Here is a 16136-nt window from a genome sequence, read left to right on the forward strand (position 1 = left end):
AGTACTCACTTTACTCCCTGCACCTCGTGTGCAGATGCAGGTATTTGTTCACCCGGTAGCGGGTTTTGGGCTGGTCGAAGGCTAAGTTATCGAAGTTTAGCGAGGTGACTGCCAACGTTCGCAGCACCGCATTTCTCCCTTTTGTATATTAGTCTTATTTGAAATATTTTTCAGGCCTTGTAGTTGTAGTTATACTCTAATAGATGCTCGTGACTTGTGACACCCTAGTTTGGGCTGTGTTTGGGTTGTATTCCGCACTTAATAAAGAAATATCTGTTTAGACTGTGGTTATTTAATTATGTTAAAACTGTGCACCAATATTTAAATATTCTGAAAAGGCGAAATGGGATGGTTGTCTAGCCTTGTCTTCACGAGAGACGCCATCACGACCGTATCGGGGTTTGGGTCGTGACACTAAGTTTTTGACCAGTTAGACCATATGTGCCTAGCACACATTCGATGCTCACAATTTAGTAGTAGCTCTTGAATGCTTGGTACCAATCCCTACAAAACAGCAATGAATCAAACCGAATCCCAAAAAGTTGAGATGAAGTAGAAATTTAAAACAAAAAGTAGAGATGAGTTAGAACGCTAAACAAAAAGTTGAGATGAACTAGAAAGTTAAAACAAAAAGTAGAGATGAAGTAGAACTTTAAAACAGAAAGTAGAGATGAAGTAAAATACCTTTTGCATATCAGACATAACTATTAATCCAGCTCCATCTCCTAACTCCAAATCAGATATTAACTTGTTTATAAACCAACTCCAATATACTTTTGACTCATTGTCTATCACAGCCCATACAATGGGATACATTTGTTGATTCCTATTTTTCCTAATAGCTACCAACAATTCACCCTTACATGCTTCCTTTAGAAAACACCCATCAACTCCAATAATCTTCCTGCATCCTTCCAACTAACCTTTCTTCAATGCATCAAAGCAGACATAGAAATGTTTAAACAGATTCTTTCCAGGCTCTGAATTTCTGTCAGTTTTGACCAAGCAAGTGCTACTAGGATTGGTTTGTGTAATAATATCATTATAGTCACATAATCTAACAAACTCCATCTTCCAATCCCCCATAAACTTCCTAAGAACTATCTGTTTTGCCCTGTAATAGATGGTTCTACCAACATATAAACTAATTTGTCTCTAACAAATTCTTGTATTTCTTAGATCCTAATATATGGCTGAGAAGTGATCCTACCTCTGAATTTGCTAGCAATATATTTAGAATTACAAAGCTTGTTATTGTTCATTGGAGTGCACTTGTGAATAAGATGATACTTCTTAACTATAAAATTCCTAGAATCCCAGTCAAGACTTGCAAATAACTCCCACTGGCAAATCTTATATTTACATTGCACCCTCACCCTAGTTGGCTCATTAGGTTTGAGTTTCAATTGTGCATGATATTCAATAGCATAGTGAGTCATTGCCTTCCTAAATTGATTGACATTCTCAAATATTATGCCAAGTTCAAAAATAGCCACAATACAATCTGGATCATATCTTAACTTTGTACTCTTCTTTCTACTTGGCAAATCAACACCAATTTCAGCTTCCACTTCTAGCTCATCATTAGGATCATAACTATCAGCATAGTCCTCATCCCCCCTAATTTACCAGCATATTTGTTTGCCTTGTTCTTGCCAATATCTTCAAAACCTCTATCTATATTTCCTTCTTCTAGAGGCACTTCTACATGAACAATTGGTTTTTTCCTTCTTCTAGCCTTTAGGTTTGTTCTCTTTTCATTCCTGACAGCTATCAACTCCTCATCAGAATCACTATCATCTTCTTCTAGTACAACATCAAAATCCGAGTCACTACTACTCTCTAGATCTGAAATAGCACCATCAAGATCTATAACATCACCTTCTACGACCTCTTCCCTCCCCACACCACTTAAATCAGCAGAAGCATCTTTCCTAACAGCCTCCTCCCTCCTCACGCCATTTAAATCAGCATCAACATATTCCCTTACTTTAGTTTCAGCAGCAACATCTTCCCTCACTCCAGTTTCAGCAGCAACATCTTCCCTCACTTCAGTTTCAGCAGCAACATCTTCCCTCTTTTCTATGTTTGTTTCCCCAGATGTACCATTCACTTCCGTTACACCTATTTCTGGACCACCAATAAGTCCAGTAGGTGCCACATCATCCACTAACTCAGGGTCTAGAACAATATGCTGAATATACAAATGTATCCCATCTACATTTTCTAGGTTACACACAATATTAAATAAGAGTGCATCACTATCCACATAAACAAAATTCTTATTTTTTGGGTCTTGGTAATAGAAGCCACCCACTGTAGCATATCTCATTTTTTAGTGTAATATAATAGTTCCAGTATTAATAAGTGATCTCTGTCAATATTAGCTATTAACACCTCTTGTTCCCCCATATATTTCGAGTTATGGTCGGGTAAAATTACCACTATGGTAAAAATTAACAGCAATAAAGTCTGACATCACTATTTGTAATATTCCCAAATTTCTTTTAGAAAAACCCTAATTGTGGTCCCAAATCAGTCACAACTCGCACAGAAGTGCACCACTAAAATGACTATAATACAAAACACTAAAAAGACTTTCCCTTTCAGCACTTCAATGATGAGTATCAAGTGACACTTCAACATTTCAGCACCTCTTCCCGTGATATGGTTCTTCAAGCGCAGAAGGTAAATCGAACAAATATCAACCTATAACATTGATTACCACTGAATATCGAACGAAAACGAAGCAGAATCAATGGACATGCATCGCTTTGGACGGATTTTACTGGAATCGAATTTGGGACTTGGGATTTTTTTTGGTCGTTTGTCTTTAAGAATGTGTAAAAACGAGAGGGTTATTAGGAAGAGGGTAATCATATTTGGTTTTATCCGGCAAAGAAGTCTATGTGGCATTATAAAAAACGTGGAAATTTTTTATTGGTTACATTATCCATGCCTGCAGCGCCTAATAACACGCGTGAATTTTTTTTATAAGCATTGGTTAGACGTGTTAAAATGGTGCAGTAAAAATATAGTAAAAGTGTTCCGGTGAAAATTTCTGTATAATTATAGTGTCTGTCTATGTGGCTAAAATTTAAATAACATACGATAGAATACTAACACAATAAAGTGAAACAGGAAAGAGATCATAAATAGCAAAACAGAAATTTTTCAGTGTGACTTATGGTTTGTTCTTTTTACTTTTCTTCTTCCGAGTTCAAAACGCAGAGGTGCCCGTCTGTATAGCGAAAGTAGAGGAGAAATGGCTGCCGAAGTTGCTGACGAGACTTCAACATTCTTCGTTGCCGTACACGTCGGCGCCGGATATCACGCGCCGTCGAATGAGAAAGCTCTTCGTTCAGTCATGAAACGGGCATGCCTCGCCGCTGATTCTGTTCTCCGAAAGGTTCCTCTTCTCTCCCCACCCCTAAGAACAACAACCCTTCTCCCGAAAATTAGTAGTATTCATGAAAATTCAATTGGGTTTTTGCTATTCAGGGTCCAGGTGGATGTATAGACGCTGTAACGGCCGCGATTCAAGTCTTAGAGGTACGTTTTTTTTAAAATGCTTAATGAATGGAGTTAAGTTATATACGTGATTTTTCTTACACTAGCAATGAATTTTAACCTGTGATAGAAGGTAAGTTACCATTCTAATCAGATTACCAGTTCTGCTTATTAAGAGATATACAATAAATGACCCGGTTGTATAAATATTTAATGCTCTGTCAATGCACTGAATTTAAACTCTGAATGGAATGGGTAGGCATAGCAGAATAGATGTAGAAGATTCTTCTAGTAGAATGCAACTAGTTTGGGTTTAAGATGTAGGTAGATTGACTTCATAAACAAATATGTAGGTACAACAACAATAACAACATACCCAGTATTATCCCACACTCTGGAGTCTGGGGAGGGTAGTGTGTGCGCAGACCTTACCCCTACCTTGTGAGGATAGAGGGGCTGTTTCCAATAGACCCTCGGCTCAGGAAAGCAAGATTGATGAAATTTGAGTATATATTTTTTGATAACCCAAATGTTACCTTCTTGAAAACTTGGTGGGAGCAATTCCTCCATAAATTTTGAAATCTTTGAAAATAGTTTGGTGTTTTAGGGGTCTAAGGATAAGTTATCATTCAAAAGATGATCAGTAGAATGCAAAAAGTTTGTATCTTTACGTGAGATGAGTCCACTGTCCACTGTGTTCAAATTATGTCGACTTTGTTTTGTAAAGTCATGGAGTTTTGGTTTTTCAGCTATGAAGAAATAAATTTTCGTTCAAAAGATGATCAGCAAAATGCAAAAAGGTAGCATTTTTGCGTGCTATATACCTGAGTTACAGTGTCTGGACGTTGATTATAAAGTCAGCGTAACTCACTTGTCACTTGAGATTTCCTGGAGGATTAGATGCCTATTCAGTGGGCTATTGAAACATATTGAGTGATCAACTTTGTTTTTAGTGTTTAACTTTGGAATGTTTTAGCCTTTGTAGGATTGGTATAATTTTGACGTTTAATGGAGGGAACAAAAGAGTACTTGTAACTTCAATGTTTACTGAAAACATGATGCCGTTGTTATATTCCTTACAGGATGATCCTAACACAAATGCTGGTCGAGGTTCAAATTTGACTGAAGATGGTCATGTTGAGTGTGATGCCAGCATCATGGATGGTGATTCTGGCACATTTGGTGCTGTAGGTGCAGTGCCAGGTATTCTTAGAGCAGATGCATGCACTTTTTGCTCGAACAAATCATCCATTGACTACTTCTTTTTGGGGTTTACTTGTTATTTTAACCTTTCGTATTCATACCCCTAGTTCATTGTTGCTTCTGTTTTGGTTTACTCTTGCTTTATCTTCTGTGAAGTTAATGTTACCAGGTGTGAGAAATTCCATTCAGATTGCAGCTTTGTTGGTCAAGGAACAGATGTCTGGTTCACCACTTCTGGGACGAATATCTCCAATGTATGATTACTGGTGATATATAGATATGTTTTTTTCTCTAACAGTAATTTAAAAGAAGATCAATTAGCTTACTCCGTCCATCACATCTTATGTGACGAGATTTGGCTAGAAACGAAGTTTAACGAACAAAGAAGAACATATGCACAAGCTAAATATATGCAAAGTACCAAAATTGTTCTTAAAGCCAACAAGTAAATGTGAGGTGGTGAGAGTTTCGCATATCCTTTATTTTGATGAAGTAATAGAGTTTCATTAAAGGCATCAAGAAGATGCAAACAAATATTACTAAAGGGTAAGAAGTGACTGCTCAGATACACAGATTAATCTATAACTAAAGAGCAGACACCTTCCAAAAGTTGTTCACAGCTAGATACAGGGGCTTGGTCAAGCCAGCTAAATAAATCCACTAAACACTTAGCTTTAGTTCCACATGTCCTTTATTATTTCTCTCTCCTAATAAAAATGTGAATTTTTTATCAAGTGGGACTCAACAGGTCATGTCATTAAGAGTTAAAGACTAGAAGGAAAAGTGCGCCACATAAAATGGGACCAGAGTGAGTATCTTTTTCTATTTGGCACAGTTCCGTCCCAGAAAGATTTGCACCTCTTTGAATATGTACATTCTCATTTTATCCTTTAGTGAGATGCTCTTGTAAGTGACAAAATTTGTTGTGGGCTCTTGGAAAAGTGTGACATGATTTCTTAAGCTCCGTGTCCCGTCAAATGGCGCCAAACAAATTTTGAGTGAAGCTTTTATTTTTTGATTGATCTCCTTGCATTTTGCTTTTAACTGTTTTTTCGTCCTACTGTCATTTTCTGATGTAGCTTTTCTCCCTCCCCACCTCATCCTCCAGCCCTCAAAAATTGCCTTTCTTATTCAGGTTTTTGGTTGGTGAAGGTGCTCGTACATGGGCAATGTCCAGGGGCATTGTTTCTCCATCAACTGTGTCAGAGGCTGAAGAGGTAGTATTTTCTTGTTTCATGATAGGTTTTTATTTGCTGTAACCATTCATAAACACCATTTCTATGCTTGTAGTTAATTGAATTCGTGCTACTTCCCGCTAATTTGGAAAATGACATGAACATTTTTGTCTGATATGAAACCTGGAGAACGCTTAAATTGAATCAAAATCGTGAAAATGCTGGCAGTTTGTTTCGGATTTCATTTCAGGTAGTTTGCAAAACTTTTGCTACTTCTGTGTAGCTTCTTGTGTGTGTCTTTTGAGTGTTGACCTTTTGCTTGCATCTACTATCGCCATATATTGTGCCTCATTCCCATGTCAACACCTAATAATTTGTCTCTTCTTAGTTCTTCCTTCCCTACTTCCGTTTGTTCGTATAATTCGCTGAGCCCTCTCCTTCTTCCTGGTTAAGTATCCATAGATGCAACAACCGCCCTTTTTTCCTTTTGGCCTAGAGATAGATGTATTGCGAGGCAAAAACTGGTATATACATGCTGTTTGCTGATGTTTCTCTGAACTAAGGGCATCAATGATGGTTATTTAACAGCATTGGAGGTCTATATTTAGTTAGAAGGGTGGTCTCTGTCCATTTTAAACTAGCTGGATAGGTCCTTGTTGTTAACTCTAAACGTAAACTTGACAATCTTCTGTTCAGAAAAGTTAAATTTGCTCTAAATATGGAATGTGGAATAATGTAGCTTGTTTTGTGGAGACAGTGGCTTGTGACTGAGAGGGCCAGAACCCAATGGAAAAGGTACAAAGGGATGCTTGATGACGCCAAGGATGTTAATGATGCTTCTGCCACTAAGATGGCACACCCTAAGGATTCTGGTACAGTATCAGGTATTTCACCACAGTCCATGCCCTTTTCAATTTATAAGCTGTTAAATACATAATTATGTAACAATTTAAGCTTTTAGATAATGTGGTCACACATTTTCAAAATGAGGCCACAATATTCTCTGATTTCTTTACAATCATTGGTTATCATGCTGCAAGGAAGACTAATAAATGATTCCGTTAGTTACACACCCCCCCTCCCCATCCACCCCAAAAAAAGGAAGGAAATCTTAATAATTTGTATGGTTAGAATCTTTGCATGCATAATGTTGCATATTCTAGTATAAGAAGTCTTACATCAATATACACTTTGTAGGCTGTGACAGAGGTTGTCCATTGCATCATTTACTGTCAGATTAGGAGAATATTTGTTACAGTTGTACAACAGCATTAGGGAAGATATATTTCTGTAAATAGCTGAGATATTTTTTCCATATTTATCATAGGAAGATCAGATCTAGGGGTGTGCATTCGATTTATCGATTCGATTTTGACCCTTATCGATAATTACTTATCGATTATCGATTTGTACATATGCTTATCGTTATCGTTTCAATAAGGTTTCGATTTTTTCGATTTCGATTTATCGATTTTGGGGGCTTATCGATTCGATTATCGATTACACCAATAAGAAAATTTGCGGAATTCCACGGAAATTATATCGCTATAAACGCGCCTAACTAATATGGACAAAAAGAAGCTAAAATAAGATGAACACCATTTATAATATAAAAATTGTGTCAACAAGCACATGCAACAAAACTAAAGTAAGGGATCAAATGTATGCCACCAACACTCCAACGGTATAAAAAAAACAAAACAAAACAAAACACATCATCACGGCTAATTCTGTTTTCCATTAATTTGAACTTCATTCCCTTGATCTTTAAATATGATCATTCCTTAAATGTGGTAGAGGAAATAATAGGGTAAGGGATTTAGGGTAAAGCAAAGGGTATAGATTAGGAAAAATAATATTGTATAGCCGCTTTCAAAATAGTAGCGGAATATATATACATTATGTATGTTATATTAATCTACACAAATAGGTAATTACTCATTTAACAAGTGTCTACAGTCTAGGGGTGTGCATTTGATTTATCGATTCGATTTTGACCCTTATCGATAATTACTTATCGATTATCGATTTGTACATATGCTTATCGTTATCGTTTCAATAAGGTTTCGATTTTTTCGATTTCGATTTCGATAACAAATAATCGATTCGATTTATCGATAAACCGATTTGAATGCACACCACTAGTGATGTGTCTGAGTACGGCTAAGCCCTAAGGAGATATGGGAAGCAATCCAACAAACCTACTCAAAGGTAAATGATGCAGCCCGAGTCTATGAACTTAAGACGAAGGTTACAGCCATGAAGCAAGGGGCACGATCAGTCACTGAATATGCCAATCTCTTGCAAGGACTGTGGCAAGAGATTGATCACTACCAATGCATTCAGATGCGATGCCCAGAAGATGCAGTAACCTTGAAGCGCTTTATAGAAAGGGAACGCACATATGACTTCCTTGCTGGACTTAATGTTGAACTTGATCCGGTATGGGTACAAATATTGGGAAAAGAGGAACTTCCATCACTGGATGAAGCAGTCTCAATAGTACGGGCTGAAGAAGGGCATAAGAGTGTTATGCTTGACACTCAAGCCAGAGAAGGATCAGCACTTGTTGCAAAGGGGGCTGGGCAGAAGGAGAATAGCATGTTACAGCCATCGGACAATTCTACCCAGCCAACAAATGCTTCAAAACTATTCAATAGAGATTCCCTCTATTGCATCTACTGTAAGAAGCATCGCCACACAAGAGAGAGATGCTGGAAGCTGAACGGCAAACCACAGAACAATAACCATAGGGGCGAGAATGGGAGACAGGCTTATGTTGCAAGCACTCACCAAAATGACTTAGATAATTCTGCTAAGTCAAATCCGGAGATCAGTCAAGAAGATATTGAAAGGCTGAAAGGTTTGCTTAGTTCTTTAGACAAAAGTAATCCAGCCGAGACAGGTACATGTTCTCTATCATTCTCAGGTATCTCCTCTTTGTTGTACTGCTAATGTCATGACAAGTAGTTCCTTCCCCTGGATAGTTGATTCTGGAGCAACAGACCACATGACCTCTTTCTTCTAGATACTTTTCGTCCTATACCCCTTGCCTAAGCCATAGAAAAATCACCATTGTTGATGGTTCTTTCGCTACTGTAGCCGGATATGGAGACGTTCGCTTAAATTCTCTATGCCTTAAAAATGTGCTTCATGTTCCAAAATTGTTTGCTAATCTTATTTCAATTCAAAAGGTTACTCAAGATTTTAATTGCCGAGTAATTTTTCTCCCTTCTTATTGTATTTTCCAGGAACAGGAAACCAAGAAGATGATTGGGCTTGCTACAGTCAGAAACGGGCTCTATTACTTGGAAAACCTGAACCTAAAGAATGAAGCTTCGAATTCTCTCCCTCGCTCCTTCATATCTGAGTCAGTCATGTCTAGTGAAGAAAGAATTTGGCTTTATCATCGTCGTTTGGGTCATCCTTCTTTTCAAATTGTCAAGATTATGTTCCCTTTATTGTTTAAGGGTTTAACAGTAGAGTCTTTTCATTGCAATGATTGTGAACTAGCCAAACATAGGCGTGTTTCTTTTTCTGTCAGTAATAAAAGAAGTATGTTTCCGTTTGATCTCATTCATAGTGACATTTGGGGGCCATCTACAGTTTCAAATATTTCCGGTGCTAAATGGTTTGTATCTTTTATTGATGATTGCACTCGGGTAACATGGGTTTATTTATTGAAAAACAAATCCGATGTGAGCTATGTCTTCCCCAATTTTGCCAACATGATCAAGACCCAATTTAACACCCCAATCAAAAGATTTCGTTCAGACAATGCCCGAGACTACTTTAACCAAATGATGTCCTCATTCTTCAAAAATGAGGGTATCATCCATGAGTTGTCTTGTGTCTAACACACCCCAACAAAATGGGTGGCTGAACGAAAAATGGGTCATCTTCTCAGTATAACCAGATCATTGTTGTTTCACAAGAATGTTCCTAAAAACTATTGGGGGGAAGCCATTCTAACTGCTACCTATCTCAGCAATCGAGTTCCATCAAAAGTTCTAAGCTTGAAATCACCAATCGACACCTTGAGAAGTTTCTTTCCTAACTTCTATGTCTCTGAGAACGTAACACCAAGAGTATTTGGTTGTGTTGCCTATGTCCATATCCATTCAAATAATAGAGGAAAGTTAGACCCACGTGCAACCAAGTCTGTTTTTATTGGCTACTCATCAACACAAAAGTGTTATCACCCACAACTAGAAAATTCTTTGTCTCAGCCGATGTCACTTTTGTAGAGTCTGAGTCTTTCTTTAGCACCTCCTATCTTCAGGGGGAGACTAAGAATGAAGATAGTCCCAAAGATGTGTTCATTTTAGATATTGCCGAGTCATCTAAAAATGAAGTGACAGTTGAGTCTCCAGGTCCCATTGAACCTTCCGTTGAGACTCCAGATCCCACAGAGTCTCCAGATCATCAGAATGAAGAGAGAACTCAAAGTGACATTCAACCACCTCTTCAGGTTTACTCCAGAAGAAAAGAGCGAGTACATCCACCAGCTCAAGCCCAATCATCGAATCTGGCTCCTGTTCCAAGTTCAGAATATGTTCCAGAATCTTTGAACAATCAAGAACAACCCTCAGACCAAGTAGATGACCTAAACCTACCCATTGCCCTTAGAAAAGGAACCAGAAATTGTACAAAACATCCCTTGTCACTCATGACCTATCAAAATCTCTCACCGAGCCATAAAGCCTTCCTTAGTAACCTTCACTCAATACCTATTCCAAAAAACTTGTCAGAAGCATTAGCAGACAAGAAATGGAAGGATGCCATGAGAGTTGAAATGGAGGCACTAGAGCAAAATAGAACATGGGAGTTGGTTGAGTTACCGAAAGGGAAAAAATTAGTAGGTTGTCGCTGGGTGTTCACAGTGAAGTACAATTCTGATGGATCCATGGAGAGATACAAAGCAAGATTAGTTGCCAAAGGGTATACACAAACCTATGGCACAGACTATCTTGAATCATTTGCTCCGGTGGCAAAGATGAACACGGTAAGAATCTTACTCTCACTAGCTGCCATTTTTGGATGGACTTTGCAGCAATTCGATGTGAAGAATGCTTTTCTCCATGGAGAATTGGAGGAGGAGATATATATGGAGGTCCCGTCGGGATTTGAGTCTAAGGCAAGAAAGGTATGCAGGCTTAAAAAGGATCTCTATGGACTCAAACAATCGCCACGAGCGTGGTTTGGAAGATTTGCAAAGGTAATGATCACACTAGGGTATATGCAGAGTCAAGGGGATCATACTTTGTTTGTGAGACATTCAGGAAATGGAAAAACAACGGCCCTACTGGTATATGTAGATGATATCATAGTCATCGGAGATGATGAAGATGGTATACAATATCTAAAAGAATGTCTGCTTAAAGAGTTTGACATCAAGGAACTTAGGAAGTTAAAATACTTCCTAGGAATTGAGGTAGCCCATTCTAAACAAGGCATATTTGTTTCACAACAAAAATATGTCTATGATTTGCTAAAGGTGACCGGAAAATTGGGGTGTAAACCAGCAGCTACACCTATTGAGTACAATCACAGGCTAACTGAAGCATCAGAAGATCTATCCGTGGATAGAGGGTCATATCAACGACTTGTTGAAAGGTTAATTTACCTATCCCACACTAGACCTGATATAGGCTATGCCGTGAGCGTGGTGAGCCAGTTTATGCACAATCCGAAGGAAGTCCACCTAAGAGCAGCACATAGAATACTAGAGTATCTGAAAGGGACGCCTGGAAGAGGACTTTTATTCAAAAGGGGTGACACCTTGACTATAGAAGCTTATACAGATGCGGACTACGCTGGGTCGCTAGTCGACAGGAAGTCAACCTTAGGGTATTGCACTTTCTTGGGGGGTAATCTGGTGACATGGAGAAGTAAAAAACAGAATGTTGTAGCAAGGTCAAGTGCTGAATCAGAGTTCAGAGCTATGGCATTGGGTGTTTGTGAGCTATTGTGGCTAAAAATAATTCTTGAAGACCTGAAAGTAAAGTGGGAGGCACCTATGAAACTATATTGTGATAAAAAGTCAGCAATTAGTATAGCCCATAACCAAGTGCAGCATGATCGGACGAAGCACATTGAAGTTGATCGACACTTTGTCAAAGAAAAATTAGATAGTGGGTTGATTTGTACTCCATTTGTGTCTTCCAAGGATCAACTAGCGGACATTCTCACAAAAGGACTACAAAGCAGCACTTTTGAAGGACTTGTTACCAAGCTGGGAATGCAAGATATCCATTCACCAGCTTGAGGGGGAGTGTCAGATTAGGAGAATATTTGTTACAGCTGTACAACAGCATTAGGGAAGATATATTTCTGTAAATAGCTGAGATATTTTTTCCATATTTATCATAGGAAGATCAGATCCGATCTGTATCCTTGATTTGTAGAGATATCCCTAGCTAGCTTTATTTGTAATCTCTGTATATAAACCCCTAGTCTGTACATTATGAAGATGAGAAAGACAATATACTTTTTTCTTCTCCTTTTAACATTTACATTTTTCTTGTGCTTTAGGCTGCTAGACAACTACACAACGGTTTGAACTATATTGTTCTTAAAATATGATGTAGCTTAGAAAAGATTGTAGTATCTTTATCATTGGTTTTCATTTACTTTTTATCTATTAGTTAGAAATAAAGTTTTTTCTATCAAATAATAATCATATCTTTTAGCTGGACATAGGGTTCTAACTTGTTTAGAACTCCCTATTTTGTAAATAGGATGATAGGATCTAAGGTAATTTATTAGACAACCTTGAATAATTAAAATCCCTCTCCTTTTTCGGTCTGTCTCTTTCTGTAATTCCTCCCTCCCTCTGTCTCTCTCTCTCAATCTTCTTTTCTTATATTTGTATTCTTTTTCTTGTTTCTCTCTTTGATCTCCTTTCCTTGTCCCTTCCTCATTTATTCACCTTCCCTTTTTCTCTCCACCCTTCTTGGTAATACATCATCGTATAAGTTCATATTTTCAAATAAAAGAAATTCTCAAATGGAATGAGTTGGCCAGAAGACATCTCTTTTTGATTGAGCATTGATATCTAATCAATGACTGTTAATTTTCTTGAAAACTTTCAGATACTCCAGAAGTAGATAATCAATCAAGAGGAAATGGAGGAAGAAATCAGATCTCAATCCTGGGTGCATTAGACGAAGACTTTATTTCTGACACAGTTGGAGTTATCTGTGTCGATACAGAAGGACATATAGCTTGTGGGTCCTCAAGTGGTGGTATAGCTTTGAAGGTGATATTCTGAAAATGCTCTTACATTTTAAATTATACATGTGAGCATTTCATGCTCTTGTCCCAAACCATCTTTTGATTAGGGTGGTCAACTCTCTGTCTGTGTGGCTTGGTGGAGGGTGTGTAGGATCTTATGATTGATCTTGCTGTATCGGCAGTAGTTTCTACATTTGGGGACAGTGTGTCAGAATTTGTTTTACTTTTTGCAAAAGGGAGAAGTGTTAATACTGTCACTATGCAGTTGAAAGGTTGTAATTGAATACAATGATGGTTCTGGAATAGAATGGTTAGGTTAAAAATTGTATTGGCCCGTGTAATAGATAAATTTACTCACGAAGTATTTGTCTCAGCAAGATGAATATTTTCAATATATCTGGGGCAACTTCTTTCTTTCTCCTTGTCCATCTCATTCCGCCTCTCTGTAGCTTTTATATGAGCTGCTGGAACTCTTTTATAATTTAGCAAGGGCAAAACATTCATATAGGACTTGAGTAGTGTGTGCAGGAACAGCCGTTTGTTCCTCAAGTCTCAAGATCCTTTGGACCTTTGCTGTTTATCTGTCTTTTCTCCTCTTCAAGGGGGTGTATCTCTATAGCAACAGATGGTGATGGCGGGCACAGAATGCTTCTTGTATTTGCAAGCCGGCCATGGGATTTACTAGTTGGATAGTTGAAAAACATTGTGTAGCTCAGTGTTTTGGTGGTTTTGAATATCTTATCTTATGATTTAACTCGAATAATTCATTCCCGTCATGCTTTACCTTTTGAATGCTTGGAAGTGATTGTCATCTTACTACTTTCCACTCCTCTGTAATTCCTGAGTTCCTTTATTTCTTGACTTTTTACTTTGCTTCTGATTAACTGATTTGGAAGGCTTATTAGGGAAGTATTTTTTTTAGGCAACCACCATGCTTGCAAAAGTGTCTTAACATTGTAGTATATTTTCAAACAGCTAACAGGAATATCTCCGTCTTCTTTGACCGTTGGATCTTATTTTCTTCAGTTTTTATTACCAAAGTTTTCATTTAATTCAAGCTTTTTTGTATGTACAAGGCCAGTAGCCCATTTTGTCTCCTACTCTGAAAATCTGTGGCAGATAAATTCATTGGATTACTGTTCTTACTTCCCTGGAGCTTATAACAGGTTGGTGGACGTGTGGGTCTAGCGGCAATGTATGGTTCTGGTTGTTGGGCGTCTTCAAAGGGACCTTTCGGCGCTCCTTTTATAGTTGGATGTTGTGTCAGTGGTTCTGGAGAGCACCTAATGAGAGGATTTGCTGCTCGGGAATGCTGTGTTTCGTCAGCACTGTGTGTTTGACACTGCTACTTCTGTTTTTCTCTATCTATTTCCCCTACTGAGAGCGATCGAGCAATAAGTTTGAGTTATGTTTTTTCCAGAAACCATTAAAGAATTATTAACCTGAAATCCGATCTGATTTATTGCGCAGGTCTCAAGCTGGGCCATCTTCTGCCTGTAAGAAAGTTTTACAGTCTGCTGTTCGGGAGAATAGTCAGTGTGGCACTGAAAGTAGTGCTGGCTTCCTGCTAGTTCAAGCAGAATCTCCTAGAATGGTAACACCATTCTCAAGATATTGTTATTTTTTTTTTCTGTTCTACCCTTGTTAAATCTAGGAACCTATCATTCCAATACCCTTAGCTATTAATTTTCCATAGATTGCGGGTGGTTTGGCTAGGATGGATGCTGTTGAGATTGCAGCTGTTTATTCATCGTCTTCTTTTGGAATAGGTTATTTTGGCAGCTCAATGGAGAGGCCCAAGGTATATTTTCAATTCTTGTGTATTATATTTGGTGGTACTTATTTACTATTGAAACTAATGGTCAAGAATCAGTAGTTGAACAGTTGTTATTCTCTCTTCTTGTTCTTCTTCTTATTCTTCTTTGTTCAACTATAGCGAAATAGTTAATTATGGTTTTTGAAGAGTGTGATTACCCTAGATATAGTTTGGTGTTCTTCTTTGTTCATTTATAAAAGTTAGAAGCATGTGTAAAAGACCAAGTGACCAACTAAGAAATTTGTGCCCAAGTTTGGGACAGAAAGTTACAGTCCACAATATAATTAAAAATCTTTGAACAACATATTTCTACTTTTATAAGTCAAGATTTGTCATTGATTCGAGGTAAACTACTTTTTAAAGAGAAAAACAAATAGAAGTTGATACAGAAACCCTGTCTAGTTTCAACACTTCCTGGAGTCATGGTAGCTTTTGCTTTGTCAAAGTGCAGTAGTATCAAGATTAGCAGCTAACATTTGTGCCTGAATCAACATGACAGATAGCCTTATGCGTTCTAAAGAATTGGTACAATTTGTTTAGCAAAGGGGCCATATTCCATGCTTATGACTAACTAAATTCATCTGGTGAAGAGAACCTTTCATTTATATGGATCTCATACGCTTCCAAGCATCATCACTCAGCGAACTTAGAGGAATCTTCAATGGTACATTGGTGTCGTCCTCATTTTGATTAAACCATGTTGTACAGGTTTCAGTGCTTAGGAGTACAAAGAAGCATGGTAAAACTGCAATAGGTGAGTTTGCAGCACGAGTCAGTCTTTCAGCCAAGAAATTGTAGAGTTGCAGCCGTAAAACAGTAAATGGCGATAGGAATGGTAACCTTCCTCTTCAATGGCATCATCATGTGGACTTGCTATCGTATCATCTGAATAGTGAGGACTAAAGTGCATTATCCTTAAAGTTGGGGAATTTATTTTATCTGGAGTTTTTTTGCATAAAATATCGGGGAATTTGATTTGTATACTCCCAAAACCACATTTTAGACAGATAACCAAAGATGTAATTTACTTAAATTGCACCAACTAGCTCCCTGAAATCCATTTATATGGATCTCATACACTTCTAAGCATCATTGAAGCTAGAGGAATCTGTGATTAAAACATGTTAGTTGTAAAGGTTTCAGTGCTCAGGAGTACAAAGCAGCATGGTAAAACAGATAATAATATAATAGTATTA

The 16136-nt window shown here is 37.8% G+C and overlaps 1 protein-coding gene across 5 annotated transcripts; it reads left to right on the forward strand.

Annotated features, from left to right (window-relative positions):
* Positions 1–3136: 3136 nt before the first annotated feature.
* LOC109214806 (putative threonine aspartase) lies at positions 3137–16047 on the forward strand. Of its 5 annotated transcripts, none has more exons than XM_019378758.1 (11): positions 3137–3409; positions 3502–3552; positions 4593–4713; positions 4883–4967; positions 5849–5930; positions 6628–6772; positions 12983–13149; positions 14291–14454; positions 14595–14718; positions 14821–14925; positions 15649–16047. In XM_019378758.1, exons 1-11 carry the CDS (start codon positions 3266–3268, stop codon positions 15736–15738), a joined length of 1278 nt encoding a protein of 425 aa, XP_019234303.1. In that variant the 5' UTR covers positions 3137–3265; the 3' UTR covers positions 15739–16047. The 5 variants fall into 5 exon arrangements, with proteins under 5 accessions (XP_019234303.1, XP_019234306.1, XP_019234304.1 ...); XM_019378761.1 differs by having other exon boundaries at positions 14894–14925; XM_019378759.1 differs by having other exon boundaries at positions 6646–6772.
* Positions 16048–16136: the final 89 nt, after the last annotated feature.

Source organism: Nicotiana attenuata, unplaced genomic scaffold (genome assembly GCF_001879085.1).
Source record: "Nicotiana attenuata strain UT unplaced genomic scaffold, NIATTr2, whole genome shotgun sequence".
Taxonomy (NCBI): domain Eukaryota; kingdom Viridiplantae; phylum Streptophyta; class Magnoliopsida; order Solanales; family Solanaceae; genus Nicotiana; species Nicotiana attenuata.

Coding starts and splice junctions, on each gene's coding strand:
- LOC109214806 (XM_019378758.1), top strand. CDS start 3,266: ATGGCTGCCGAAGTTGCTGACGAGACTTCAACATTCTTCGTTGCCGTA. Junction 3,410..3,501: donor CTGATTCTGTTCTCCGAAAG/GTTCCTCTTCTC, acceptor TTTGCTATTCAG/GGTCCAGGTGGATGTATAGA. Junction 13,150..14,290: donor GTGGTGGTATAGCTTTGAAG/GTGATATTCTGA, acceptor AGCTTATAACAG/GTTGGTGGACGTGTGGGTCT.